At 33.1% G+C, this 16226-nt stretch overlaps 1 protein-coding gene across 4 annotated transcripts in view; it reads right to left on the reverse strand.

The window, feature by feature from the left end:
- Positions 1-16226, reverse strand: part of LOC143079722 (ranBP-type and C3HC4-type zinc finger-containing protein 1-like) — a 207324-nt gene that overhangs the window by 81179 nt on the left and 109919 nt on the right. For 3 of the 4 annotated variants that reach the window (XM_076255263.1, XM_076255261.1, XM_076255262.1), the window contains exons 6-7: positions 15929-16116; positions 13128-13301 (exon numbers count right to left, since the gene is read on the reverse strand). In XM_076255263.1, coding sequence (XP_076111378.1) covers positions 13128-13301; positions 15929-16116 — 362 coding nt within the window. Of the gene's footprint in view, positions 1-613; positions 1334-13127; positions 13302-15928; positions 16117-16226 lie in introns of those variants that run through there. The other variant, XM_076255265.1, reaches the window with a different exon arrangement.

A 16226-nucleotide genomic window follows, 5' to 3' on the forward strand; every position in this document is an offset into this window, starting at 1 on the left:
TTTTTTTATCACTTAAAAATCTATTAAACTTATCTGTAACTATCTTCAATTATAATTGTGAGACACCACATTAAGCATATGTTTTGAAAACTAATAACAGGACAAATAAACAGGTGAAAACTATCTATAAAGGCTTTGTGTAATCAAACATTATGTATACAATTAACAATTTTCTGTTCAAAGGATAATAACTCAATCATAAAAATGTACCACTTATGGATATTAAAAAGGACCATAATTCACCAACGAGAAAAGCTTAAATGGTAATTGAACTTGACCTTCATTTAACTGCAGGAAACACCATATCTAAATTTTTACCTATTATGTCTGTTTGTTTTGTTCACACATCATTGTCAATTTAACAGAATTTGATGTGTGAGGTTTAGCTAGCTATAAAACCAGGTTCAATCCACCATTTTCTACATAAGAAAATGTCTGTACCAAGTAAGGAATATGACAGTTGTTATCCATTCGTTTGGTGTGTTTGAGCTTTTGATTTTGCAATTTGATAAGGGACTTTCCGTTCTGAATTTTCCTTGAAGTTTTGTATTTTTATGATTTTACTTTTTTATGTTATTGAACGGACAATGTTTTAAAGAAAATAATTACTAAGTCAAATATTTGGTTATCTTTTAACATATATATATATATACTCAAAACTTGTCACAGTATACAAATATGAATACTCAAAACTTGTCATAGTATACAAATATGAATACACAAAACCTATCAGCAGTTTTGAGCATATTATTATACTTAGAACATATGTTTAAAAATTTGCTTTTGTTCAGACTTAAAAGTATTATAACATCATTATTCAAATAATTATCCCAATAAAATATACTTTTTTAACAGATCTGATTTAATCAAATTTGGAGGAGATTGGTTCTGTAACTTTTTGAACAAAAATTTAATACAGGTCTTTTTTAATAATACCTAAATAGCTAATTCAAATGGTGACAAGACAACACACCCTATAACAACAATAATTCTGTTGATGAAACATCAGTAAAAATCAAATTTTATCAAAATTTCACAAAGCATTTGTTCAAAACTAAACAGAATCATCCTTCTCTTGACTGAAATCAAGATGCTGGCTAGGTTGAAGTGTATATTGAATGTTTTCCAAGTTTTCCTGTTGTTGCATGCCTCCTCGTGCAATCTGAACACCACCATTAGATTCATTTTCTTGTCCTCCAGTTTGCCGAGACTGCAAAATCTGATGTTGCATTTGATCATTTAGGGTAAGAAGTTGATGAATCTCTTGTTCTGTCATTTCGTTGTATATGTTTTCATCAGGTTCTATCTCTCTTGCACGACGCTCTTTAGTAGCCTGAAAAGTCGCCAGAAGAGAAAAAAAACTGATGAAAACATAGTTATGAAATGAGTTTGTTTTGTTTTTAAAATCCACAATATTTTATCTATATTCGATTTACTAGCTTTAACCTGAACTAAAGTACATTTAAATTGAAACAAAAATGTGTCCATAGTACCTGGATGCCCACTCGAGTTATCATTTTCTATGTTCAGCGGACCATGAAATTGGGGTCAAAAATCTAATTTGGCATTAAAATTAGAAAGATCATATCATAGAAAACATGTGTACTAAGTTTCAAGTTGATTGGACTTCAGCTTCATCAAAAACTACCTTGACCAAAAACTTTAACATGAAACTCACACTTTCATTTTCTATGTTCAGTGGACCGTTTAACTGGGGTCAAAATCTAATTTGGCAGATCATAACATAGGGAACATGTGTACTAAGTTTTAAGTTGATTGGACTTCAACTTCAACAAAAACTACCTTGACCAAAAGATTTAACCTGAAAAGGGACAGACGGACGGACAAACGAACAGAAGGACAAATGGACAAACAGACACACAGACCAGAAAACATAATGCCCCTCTACTGTTGTAGGTGGGGCATAAACAAACATCAGCTTTTGTTTCTTCTATAATATTTAACTATTGACACCAAGATGTGTCTCATCTGCTAGTAATATTGATAGCAATATAGCAACACTTAATTTGCAATGAAAACCATAAATAATATCAAAAGTCAATTGAACTGTGAAAGTTACATAACCTAATAATTTACTTTTGGATGTAACATGTCTTCTGATTCAGATTTGCTGACAGTGTTTTGTTTATCATCTCATAGACATAATTATGTCATTTGATCTTCACGTCATCAACGTTTTTTCATGATTTAAGCCAGTTCAAAATGAAATTTTAGAATTAAATTATAAGAAATGACTGTAATATTTTTTCTGTCTATTCAAAATAACATAAACAAGAATGTGTGTCCCCAGTACACAGATGCCCCATTCACACTATCATTTTCTATGTTCAGTGAACCGTGAAAATGGGATAAAATCTCTAATTTGGCATTAAAATTAGAAAGATCATATTATAGGGAACATGTTTACCAAGTTTCAAGTTGATTGGACTTCAACTTCATCAAAAACTACCTCGACCAAAAACTTTAACCTGAAGCAGGAAGAACGGACGGACGAATGAAGGAACCCAAGCACAGACCAGAAAACATAATGCCCATAAATTAAATGGGGCATAAAAATATAGTCCGCACTTAATAATAACCCGCTTCGCTGGTTATTCAGTGTGCACCACATCTTTGATGTTGTGTTTAAATTTCATAGTGTTTAAATTTCATAGATTTCTATTTACTTAAACTAAAGGTATTGTGCAAAAACCAAGAAAATTGCTTATTTGGGCCCTTTTTTGGCCCCTAATTCCTAAACTGCTGGGACCAAAACTCCCAAAATCAATCCCAACCTTTCCTTTGTGGTCATAAACCTTGTGTTTAAATTTCTTAGACTTCTATTAGCTTAAACTAAAGTTATAATGCGACAACCAATGTGTCTTCGGACGACGACAATGCCAACATCATACCAATATACGACTGCAAAATTTTTGTTGTCGTATAAAAATCATATCAATATCTTCAAGAATGACCTAAAACAGTGTGGAAAACTGATTATTTAAGTGAATTTACACCTGGCCTGAGTGAAGTAATTGGTTGCCTTATCCTTCGCAAACACTGAGGATAAATTTGGATATTATGTGTAAAGGAGTATGTCCAGTAAGACCCCTTTTTGGCCCCAAAATATAGCAGTTTTACAAAATTGTTAAAATGTATACTTTGTTATTTATTGGAAAGAAGAATGCTTGTGCTACACAAATATTGACTGTTTTTGACAAAACAATGCACAAGTATCGGGTACTAGCATCATAAAGTCATGCTAAATTACTGAAATCTTCACAATTTTAGCATTTTAGTTAAATTTTAGAAGGTTTCCGTTTTAAATGAAAGTGGCCACAGGTGTGTTCATTCTTAATATTAAAATGTAAGTTGTATTTGATGATAATACATAACAAATATAAAGGTTGAGGATGAACACGGATGTGGCAACTTTCATTTTTGACAAAAACCTGAAAAGTGACATTTTTTGGCATATTTGATAGATTTTTCATGTTTAAGCTAAAATCGGTGCGTTTTTAATGAGAAAATCAGTTTAAATCATTCACACAAACTAATTGAATAAACTGAAATAGACACTAAAGTGTTTAAAAAGTGTCCAAAATCTTTCGTCAGATGAACCTGAAATTTGAGGCCAAAATCGGCCATTAACTACTCCTTTCCAACAAATCTATGACTTCTGTGAATTATTTCTTAAATGAAATATATCCTTTATCAAAAAAGATTATTTGGTAAATGAAAAAGTTCACTTCATCCATTTTTTTTTTAATATAAAGCATTCAGAAAAATAGTCCATTCAGAATCAATAACAAACAAACCTACCGCTAAATTCTTCAAACAATTTACCTAAGAAAAGGGAACAAATCCAAAATGTCATTTATCATTAACAAAAATATCTTTTAAACAAATTGCTTCGCTGAGCTCAGCTGGATACTACAGCAGAGGTCCAACCTTAAACAGTTATACAGTCAAACCTGAGTAAATGGGTAAAAATTCAGGGAACAACAAGTTTCTTAAATTTCTATAGACAATGAATTAAGAAGATTCAAAACAACGATCTTTTAAAGTTATTACTTTTTCACGTTTTTTATTTACATTTTTTCATTTTACATCGTCCATCATAAATTAATTAACCAACTTATGGACAAATAGGAAACGTGAATACACCGGCCCACTGTCCAAACTGGCCCTTTTCCATAGTCCCGTAGCCAGTTGGTTTATACAGGTTTTACTGCAATAGGTTTCTGACAGAATAACTGTAGTCAAAGAACTAAGAATTGGTGATATGATTTGAAATTATATCTAATTTTTGGCTTTTGGAGTTTGTAACCATAATTATTAATTTAAATACATTGTTCTTTAAATATGATTGAATTACCTCCCTTATACTGCTTTTAAATTGTCTTAATTGTCCAGTAACCAGAAAAAGCCCCCCCCCCCCCCCCCCCCCCCATTCCTAAATGTTCTAGCAATAACCCCCAAAAATCAATCCTAACCATCCAGTAACCAGAAAAAGCCCCCCTCCCCCCCAATTCCTAAATGTTTTAGCAATAACCCCCAAAAATCAATCCTAACCATCCCTTTGTAGTATGGAAACTTGTGTTATAATTTCAGAGAGATTCATACACTAAAACACAAGTTATTGTCTGGAACTTACAAAATAGCTTATTTGGGGCCCCTTTTTTTGGCCCCTAATTCCTAAACTGTTGGGACCATAATCCCCAGAATCAATCCCAACATTTTTTTGTGGTTATAAACCTGTCTTCGGGCGATGCTGACAACAGTTTTTTAGACAACACCTAATTATTGATGTTTGAGAACTGTTGCCAACGTAAGAATCCAGCATCACTATGCCTCACTTTTGCAAAATAAATGTGTAGGCTTGACAAATCAAAGTGCTGGATAGCACCTCTGGAAAGTTTGCAACTGTATATGTGTATTATTTCAAATAGGTTATAGACGTGTATTATTTCAAATATGTATTTAATCACAGTTTTGATTTTTCAAACAAAACCATTGTCTCGCCAGCAATTTCCAACCAGATGCTCTGCAGGGCGCAGCTTTATACGACCGCAGAGGTTGAACCCTGAACAGTTGGGGCAAGTATTGATGGACACAACTTTTAAGCTTGGTACAGCTCTGAATCTAGATTGTGATTAAATAGTTGACACAACATAGTTTTCTGACACAGATTGAATGTGGTCTAAGAACTTAAACTTAAAAACTTAAAAATTTTAAATTGGACATTTACCTATTATGGTCAAATATCCAAAATCTAAATACATGGTTAGAGTCAGTATATCATAGAACCCCTTGGACTCAATTTTTGATGAAATCAAATAATGTTCAATTTTAGACCCTTTAGACCTCAATGTAGACCAATTTGATAAACGGGCCCAAATATTAAAATCTAAATACATTCAGCATATTCGAGAACCCCATATATTGAATTTTTGTTGAAATCAAACAAAGTTTAATTTTTGACCCTTTGGACCTTTGGACCAATTTGAAAACGGGACAATACTGTGCAATTGAATATTTCTTGCTATTGCGCAATATATTGCAATTAGATATTTCTTGCTATTGCGCAATACTGTGCAATTGAAGATTGCTTGCTATTGCACAATACTGTGCAATTGAATATTTCTTGCTATTGCGCAATATATTGCAATTAGATATTTCTTGCTATTGCGCAATACTGTGCAATTGAAGATTGCTTGCTATTGCACAATACTGTGCAATTGAAGATTTCTTGCTATTGCACAATATTGTGCAATTGAAAATTTCTTGCTATTGCACAATACTGTGCAATTTAAGATTTCTTGCTATTGCGGAATACTGTGCAATTGAAAATTTCTTGCAATTGCACAATACTTAATATAATAATTTTGGACCCTGATTTGGACCAACTTGAAAATTTGGGCCATAATCAACAAGAGGCTGTCACAACGACAGCAAACCGGATTTATTAACATTTATTTGTGTCCTGGCAATATCACAAGAACCATAACTGATAAATGCTGGAAGTGAAAATCGTCAATATCAAATTTGACCTCCATTTTGTAGTCAGTATCAACATATTAAAATTTGAAAAGCTTAGATTGAATGGTTCATTAGTAAATGCAATAACGTGAATGGAAACACCATTTTACGATCTTTCAAGAACCATAACTCCTGAACGGTAAAAGTCAAAATCGTCATTATTGAACTTGACCTCTATTTTGTCATCAGTAACAACATATAAAAATTTCAAAAGCTTTGGTTGAATGGTTTATGAGAAAATGCACGGACACGACTGGAAACACCATTTTTCAATCTTTCAAGAACCATAACTCCTGAACGGTAAAAGTCAAAATCGTCATTATTGAACTTGACCTCCATTTTGTCATCAGTAACAATATATTAAAATTTGGGAAGCTTTGGTAGAACAGTTCATGCATAAATGCACGGACACGACTGGAAACTCAATTTTTCAATCTTTCAAGAACCATAACTCCTGAACCGTAAAAGTCAAAAATCGTCATTATTGAACTTGACCTCCATTTTGTCATTAGTAACAACATATTAAAATTTGGGAAGCTTTGGTAGAACAGTTCATGCGTAAATGCACGAACACGACTGGAAACTCCATTTTTCAATCTTTCAAGAACCATAACTCCTGAACGGTAAAAGTCAAAATCGCCATTATTGAACTTGACCTTTATTTAGTTGTCAGTAACAACATATAAAAATTTTAAAAGCTTTGGTTGAACGGTTCATGAGTTAATGCACGGACAACATTTGATTGCCGCCCGCCCGCCCGCCCGCCCGCCGTACATCCCCAAATCAATAACCGACATTTTTGTCACAAAAATCCGGTTAAAAATCTAAGTACATGTTTAGATTCGGCATATCAAAGAACCCCAAGAATTCAATTTTTGTTAAAATCAAGCTAAGGTTAATTTTGGACCCTTTGGACCTTAATGTAGACCAATTTGAAAACAGGACCAACCAGGTGAGGGCGCAGCTTTATACGACCGCAGAGGTCGAACAGTTGGGGCAAGTATGGACAAAACATTCAAGCGTGATACAGCTCTGAATTTGGATTGTGATCAAATTTTTGACATTACATGGTCTTTTTTTACACAAAACAAATGTCAAGATTTTACAAATCAATTAAAGATTTCTTCTTCAAACTTATTTAAATCTAAAATTAAATAGTTGACACAGCATAGGTTTCTGACACAGAATGAATGTGGTCTAATGAACTTAAATTTTTTTTTTTGCCTTTGAGCAATTCACTATGCTGTTGAATATTAATCCTCTAAAAAATGTTTGAAGAAATTTTCTTTTTATTTATGAAATCTGAAATGATACATTATCTAAAAACATTTTAGATAAGATAAGGAAAAAAAGCTTCATCAGCAACATTTTATATTGGCAAATTTCCAACGAAGTTATTTACATAAAGTTATTGGCAAATAAAAATAGAAAATGACATCATAGTCATGTCTGGCAAATTTCCAACATATATTATCAACTACTATTCTATACAAAGAAAGATAACTCCAATTGAAAATTAATTGCTATTGCACAATATTGTGCAATTAGATATTTCTTGCTATTGTGCAATACTGTGCAATTGAAAATTTCTTGCTATTGCACAATACTTGATATGGAATCCTGATTTGGACCAACTTGAAAACTGGGCCCATAATCAAAAATCAGAGTACATGTTTAGATAAAGCATATCAAATAAGCCCAAGAATTTAATTTTTGTTAAAATCAAACTTAGTTTAATTTTGGACCCTTTGGACCTTAATGTAGACCAATTTGAAAACTGGACCAAAAATTAAGAATCTACATACACAGTTAGATTTGGCATATCAAAGAACCCATTTATTCAATTTTTGATGAAATCAAACAAAGTTTAATTTTGGACCCCCATTTGGACCAACTTGAAAACTAGGCCAATAATTAAAAATCTAAGTACATTTTTAAATTCAGCATATCAAAGAACCCCAGAGATTCAATTTTTGTTAAAATCAAACTAAGTTTAATTTTGGACCCTTTGGACCTTAATGTAGACCAATTTGAAAACGGGACCAAAAATTAAGAATATACATACATAGTTAGAAACGGCATATCAAAGAACCCCAATTATTCAATTTTTGATGAAATCACACAAAGTTCAATTTTGGACCCTTTGGGCCCCTTATTCCTAAACCGTTGGGACCAAAACTCCCAAAATCAAACCCAACCTTCCTTTTATGGTCATAAACCTTGTGTTTAAATTTCATAGATTTCTATTTACTTATACTAAAGTTATGGTGCAAAAACCAAAAATAATGCTTATTTGGGCCCCTTTTTGGCCCCTAATTCATAAACTGTTGTGACCTCAACTCCAAAAATCAATCCCAACCTTCCTTTTGTGGTCATAAACCTTGTGTTTAAATTTCATTGATTTCTATTTACTTATACTAAAGTTATTGTGCGAAAACCAAGAATAATGCTTATTTGGGCCCTTTTTTGGCCCTTAATTCCTAAACTGTTGGAACCAAAACTCCCACAATCAATCCCAACCGTCCTTTTGTGGTCATAAACCTTGTGTCAAAATTTCATAGATTTCTATCCACTTAAACTAAAGTTATAGTGCGAAAACCAAGAAAATGCTTATTTGGGCCCTTTTTGGCCCCTAATTCCTAAAATGTTGGGACAAAAACTCCCAAAATCAATCCCAACCTTCCTTTTGTGGTCATAAACCTTGTGTTAAAATTTCATTGATTTCTATTCACTTTTACTAAAGTTAGAGTGCGAAAACTAAAAGTATTCGGACGACGACGACGACGACGACGCAGACGACGACGACGACGCCAACGTGATAGCAATATACGACCAAAAAAATAAAATTTTTGCGGTCGTATGAAAATTAAGAATCTGAATACACAGTTAGATTTGGCATATCAAAGAACCCCAATAATACATTTTTTTGATGAAATCGAACAAAGTTTAAATTTGACCCTTTTGGCCCTAATTCGTTGGGACCAAAACTCCCAAAATCAATCCAAACCTTCCTTTTGTGGTCATAAAATCTTGTGTTAAAAGTTCATAGATTTCTATTAACTTATACTAAGGTTATTGTGCAAAAACCAAGAAAAATGCTTATTCATTTTTTTACATAAATAAGGCCGTTAGGTTTCTCGTTTGAACTGTTTTACATTGTCTTATCAGGGCCTATTATAGCTGACTATTCGGTATGGACTTTGCTCATTGTTGAAGGCCGTACGGTGACCTATAGTTGTTAATGTCTGTGTCATTTTGGTCTTTTGTGGATAGTTGTCTCATTGGCAATCATACCACATCTTCTTTTTATATTATTTGGGCCCTTTTTGGTCCCTAATTCCTAAACTGTTCGGACCAAAACACCCAAAAAACTTTCCTTTTAACCTTGTGTTTAAATTTCATAGATTTCTATTAACTTTTACTAAAGTTAAGAGTGCGACACCAAATGTCTTCGGACGACGACGACAACGCCAACGCGATACCAATATACGACCAAAAATTTTTCAATTTTTGCGGCCGTATAAAAATCACTTTTTATGCCCCATTTATGGGCATTATGTTTTCTGGTCTGTGCGTCTGTTCGTCTGTCTGTCCCATTCAGGTGAAAGTTTTTGGTCGAGGTAGTTTTTGCCCATGCAGCCAACTCGTGATGGCGTCCGTAAAATTTACGAAGGGATGATTTCAACTTCACCATTTGGAACTCTTGGTTTAATAGCTTCCTTGTGAGCAGTAACCCTCTATCAAGAAAATCATGATAGGAAATGCAAGCACAGGAATATCGTATCAATTGGGAGATATATACCCCGTATGCAGGTGCTGCTGGAATGTTGCTACTTAGAAATGGAATGTTCACAATTGGAAAGCTGAAATCATCTCTTTTGTCGTAAAGTTTTGTTTTCAACCGACCCTCATTGTCAATTTCTAGATGTAAGTCAAGATATGAAGCCGACTTAACTGTATCTGTAGTATCCATTATCTCCAATTCAATGGGATAGATGCGTTCCACATAGTCACCAAATTTTGAATTGTTTAGTGAAAGAACGTCATCTATATAGCGGAAAGTAGAGTTAAAGGATATTGCTAACTTCTTATCTTTCTTCCTAAGAAGTTCCTGTATGAAGTCAGCCTCATAATAATAAAGAAACAAGTCGGCAAGTAGAGGGGAACAGTTTGTTCCCATTGGGATGCCGACAGTCTGTTGAAAAACACGTCCTCCGAACGTTACAAATATGTTGTCAATCAAGAAATCAAGCATCTTGATAATATCGGTTTCAGAGAATTTTTTGTTTGAATCAGAGTGATTCTTTACAAAGTATGATTTATCCCTCCCTAAGACAAGATACTTGTATCTACGTTGGCCATTCTTTTTTTTATGAAAATAGTATAATAGGGAACAATTTGACAATGATTGAATTTAGTAGGGTCAACCCTGTGATTATGACCCGTGCAAATATAGCAAAATCTGAAATACACCGTTTCGTGGTGCACATGTCAGATGAGAAACGTACAGATAAAGTAATAGGTAACAGGTGAATATACTTTTGGTATCGATATCTGATTCGCCCCGGAACTTGTTAATTTTATGGCAATATAAATTATGTGGAAAACGAAAGGATCTGGAGTGGTGTAATTTTTAATCAACACCATTGTCCTATATTGGATATATATAAAATTGAATTCTTTGATTTGTCGTTTTTACCCCATGACGGCTGACAAATTGGACCTCGTTATCTTTGTATTATAGATGTTCCCTATGAGATAATCTCTCTAATTTCAATGCAAAATTACTCCATTTTCACGGTCCACTGAACATTTGATAGTGACAAATGATAGTGCAGATGGGGCATGCATGTACTATGGACACATTCTTGTTTTATATATCTATACTTCTAAATCTAAAGACCGTTTATATGTTCACCTTATAAATCTATAACCGAATAAGGCTACAAGTCAAACTTATATATAAGGGTATATATACTTGATAGGGTATACTGAAAATTTCACCCCTTTACATCTAGAATGGTAAAAGTGACGCCAACAAAATTCAAACTTGACTTGTGTTTTGTGGTTTTATAAGCATTGCGTATATAAGTTTTATAAAATTTGGTTCAGGCAAACTAAAGTAAGAGAACAGAAATCAATTTTGGGATGTATGGACATACGTACAAGTAAGGGACATACATACTTACAGAAAACAACGAGGATAAAACTCAATATGGTGGGGGCATATCAATAGTAGTATGACCTCAAGAAGTTTTTATACACTAGATTCATACAATGTTGATCTGAGGTTCTTATAACCCTGTAACACATTTTAGTTGCTGCTGTGTAATTACCATTGAGGCAATGACACTTGAGATTTTTGTTTTAAGCCACTTATTTGATATACTTGTAATCATTGCCTTTGTGTTAGGACGACACATTGTTAATTATAGGTCAATCTTAAAGAAGCATACTGCCACAGGAGTAAAGTGGAAGGATAAAAAGTTCTGGATCTGCCACTGCATTGTTAAACATTAAGAAAATCATTTTGCTAGGACATGGACAAATGTTACTAATTCATTTTAATAATTTCTACAGCTCTTGTCTTTAGCTTGATCTCGGTCTTGATACACAGAACTATAATATTCTAAGAAGTAGATGATGACTCGGTTGCTTTTAAATTATACGAATTCTATGATACTAATTGTCAAAGGACAATGTTTTTCTGTTGTCAGTTTAATCCACTTGAGCATGCTGAACGAGTGGAGGTCCATATATCCACATTGGAATGTGAAAGAGCTAGTATTTAAATAACTGAATTAAAAGTTTTCAAATGATTTTTGGCATCAAAACTTTCAGATCGATGTCAGCATGTCAGTTTGACCAAAACAATGCACTTTTCTATTAAAGCCAGTATTTACCTTTACTCGTCCTTGGCGTGAGACATAAGCCATATAATTATCAATTATTTTATATTCTATCACCTGTGTATTGTTAAAATAAAGGTTGCACTTCTGTAAATACTGACAATGCAATTTCCCATAGGAACTCCTTTTACGGCTAAAACTGTACCAATTTTACTATAAAGTTTTGAAAAAAATCTTATCCTAGAATTGAAAGTTCATATCGCTTCAACTTTTTTCAAAGGTCAAAATATAGGGCTGTGCAGCATATTTTCTAAACTACCCCTACCTCGAATGAAGGGTTTCCACAGATTTCAATGTAAACAATATGCATGTGTATATTTACTGGTAACATTCCCAAGTTATGTCTCTATGAGATGGAACACAGAGAGCATAACTGGGAACCAGTATGTAAACAAAATTAATTTTCTATGAATATTCTTAATCTCCCCAAAAGAGGTGTGGTTTGAGAAACAGCTGTATTTACAAAGTGCAACCTAAATCAAACCATTATCACTTGTCAATTATCCAACAACTTGGTCAAATATCAACTTGTTCTCGCAATTACCGGACTCTTTCGATACACTCTGGATTTTACTTATTCAATAATAAACAGTTGTAATTATCATACATAGTAAAAAATGGTGCAGGAAAATGTTCATTCATGATTTCTTTTGATTTCTTTTGATTTTCTCTTCAGCCAATGGCCGATCCACAAAGTAGTGTTTGTGATACTTATTTGCAAAATGAAGTTAAATTCATCTGAATTGTTGGTGAACATTCATTCCTTTTTTATTCAAGCTGTAATTTTTCAAAAGAGTAGCAACTCAAAATATCCAAGAATCAGAATTCGAACACTAGTTCTACATTATCTTGGAGCAGAAAATTGCGATAGTCTGTCTCACCGGAAGTTGAGGCCGACGCCTAAGGAAAGTAGCTATAGCAAGCTATAGCAAACTTTCCTAAAAAGATGTTTCATATGAAGGTTGATAATGAATGCAAAGTGATAATGAAAGAGACTTTTTAATTTAATACTAACAAAATTAAAGAGTGGGTAATATATCAAATGAATAAACAAACTTGAAAGTTAACAATAAACTGATTAGCCAAGGCAAAAAAGAACTAACCAGTAGATAAACTACAGTATTCTACAAAACACAACATAGAAAACTTAAAAGTTAGCTATGTAATAGTACATACCTGCTGTGCTTTCCGCTCATCCTCTTGTACTCTTTGCAATCTCTCTAATTCTTCTTTGGACATGATATAATTATCTGGTATCTTATAATCTCTTGGTCTTGGTTGAGAGCACATTTCACACCCAGGACGAGTTGGGAGATTTAAAAATGTACATGCTTGACAATGCCAACCAACCTATCAAAGACAAATAATATCTTATGAAAATTAAGAAATTGCATTGCTGTGCAAAGCTGGATAAGACTGCAGATGTCCATCCCTAAAAAGATGGGGCCAAAATAGACACAATATTGACGCTTGACACAGGTCTGAATTTGGATTGTAATTAAATTTTTGACACATAATAGGTTTCTGACACAGAATAACTGCAGTCAAAGAACTTCAAATTGGTTATGTGATTTGAATTTATATTTTTTTTTTTGCTTTAGTGCAAAACACCATGATGTTGCAAATTGACCCCCCCCCCCCCCCCCAAAAAAAAAATGAATTTATACTTTTTTTTTGCTTATGCACAAAACACTATGCTGTTGAATAATAACCCCCCAAAAATTGTCCCCCTTCCAATTTTCACCTCTACCCGTTCCCTGATTCCAAATTTTTTTGTCCCTCAACTCAGTATTTCAATTCAAATTTCTAATGGAGTTTTCAACCATAATTACCCTCTTGAATACATCATAAAAGTTTTAAAATAAAAAAGGACACACAAAGTCATGGCTGAAATTAATAATAAATAAAAGTAACTGCTAAAACTAATTGACAGCTAATCACCTCAAGACCATCATCCTTTCTCAATACATAATTTACAAGCAGTGGAAGGGAGTTAACTAATCAAACATTGTTTTTTAAATTGATTTCGATTACCTCCCTTACACTGTTTTTAAATTGTCTCAATTGTCCTTTAACCAGAAAACCCCTTGTTTTCCCCTTGTTTTTGCACCTTATTCCGAAATGGTTTGAGCCATAACCCCCCAAAGTCAATCCTGACCATCTCTTTATAGTATTGAAACTTGTGGTATAATTTCAGAGAGATTCATACACTGTTTACAAGTTATTGTCTGGAAACTACAAAAAACTTATTTGGGCCCTCAATTCCTAAACAGTGGGGACCATAACCCCCAAAATCAATCCCAACCTTCCTTTATTGGATATAAACCTTGTGTTAAAATTTTATTGATTTCTATTTACTTTTTATAAAGTTATTATCAAGAAACCTTCCGTCTTTAGAAGATGCTGACGACGACGACTACATGATAGCAATATATGACCATTTTGTTATAATAAGCATTATGTATAAGTTTCAATTCATTTGTTTGAGGCAGACTTAAGTGAAAGATAAGAAACGAATAATTCAGTTATTTTTACATTTGTAAAAGAATAACTATATAATGGTTAAAGTGATAAAACCATTATTCATCTGTATTTTTTGTGAATTAGCGTTGTGTATATATATGTATAAGTTTAATAACATTAATTTGAGGCAAATTAAAGTAAGAGAACGAAAACTAACTTTGGGACGTACATAAGCACAGACCAAATACATAATGCCTATAAAATGGGACATAAAAAACTTGTTGAAACTGATTATTTAAGCGACCAAAACTCTGCACAAAATCATCAGACTGGAAAAAAATCAAACTTGAACTGTAACTTGTTATGATAAAACGAAATACTAACTATCCAAATCAATATCTGCAAGAATGACAAAAAAAGGTGCTGTCAGAATACTGATTATTTTAGTGAATTTTATACATCAAAGGACCATAAATCTTCACAAAATCATCAGACATGAACAAAGTTCTAACTTGATCTGTCTTGATAAATATACATATCAATACTTTCAAGCTTAAAGAAAAAAAGTGTGGAAAACTGATTTGCTGGACTGATGGATGAACAGACAGACAGACAGAGTGCAAATCTAAAGTCCCCTTCAACTTTGTCGGTAGGGGACAAAAACAATGAATGAGGTTGTTAAATTTGATAAATGCCTTTTTGTGCTTCTTTGTTAAATATTTGTTTGTTTTTATAGCGATAAAGATTATAACACATTGTTGACTGCTGTACCCCAATTTTTGACATTTTTTACCATCGTTGTCAATATAATGGAATTTGATGGGACTGTCATATAAGTGAGCATTTCAGCTAGCTATAAAACCAATTCAATCCACCATTTTCTACATAAGAAATAACTGAACAAAGTCAGTGAGACTGACATGTACATTATTTAATATTACCAAGCACCAAATATACTTGACCTTTTGCATATCGTGTGAAAAAAAGACCCCAAAACTAAAAAAAACTTAATTTTGACAACTCAACCATGAAAATAAGGTCAAGGTCAGATGACAGTTGTCAGTTGGACAAGTACACCTTATAATCATTCCATACACTAAATTTAGTAGACCTATTGCATAAAGTATAAGAAAAACAGAACAAAACACAAAAACTTAATTATAACCACTGAACCATGAAAATGAGGTCATGGTCAGATGACATCTGCTCGTTGTACATGTACCATCCTTCTATACACCAAATATACTAAACCTATTGCATATGAACTTGACAACCAAAACTTAACCTTGTTCAATGACCCTTGAAATGAGGTTGACATGGCATTCAATACGCTGTACTACCCAGTGATACTCCAATACTCAAGTACTTGTTGACATCCCTGATTAAAATTGATCGTAAGTTATTCTGAAATGTGTATAACTTAGGAGTTTTTTTACTCTCAAGACTTTTTTGCATTAAAAGCCTCTGGATTTTTTTATTTTTTTTAAATGTTATAAGACTTTTAAATTAATTACTGATTTATCTAATGCACTAGCAATTGCTTCTTCTCTTGCTGGCTGTGGTTTCTTGGCTGGTGCTTTACCAAATTCTCTTGGTGTTGGAGATGTAGAAGATTTTCCAATCATTTCTGCATTAGAAAATGGCAACTCCTTCATTTGATTCTGAGGTAAACCTGGTTCAGTCATTACAGTATCAACATAACCTGTAGTAAAAAGAAACATAATTTTATATTGTCTTTTTTTAGTTATCCTCTCCTAAAGTCCTTTTGCAATGGTGTGCTAGTTGGTAAATCTTATAGGCCATCTCTAAAAA

Source organism: Mytilus galloprovincialis, chromosome 6, assembly GCF_965363235.1.
Source record: "Mytilus galloprovincialis chromosome 6, xbMytGall1.hap1.1, whole genome shotgun sequence".
Lineage (NCBI taxonomy): Eukaryota > Metazoa > Mollusca > Bivalvia > Mytilida > Mytilidae > Mytilus > Mytilus galloprovincialis.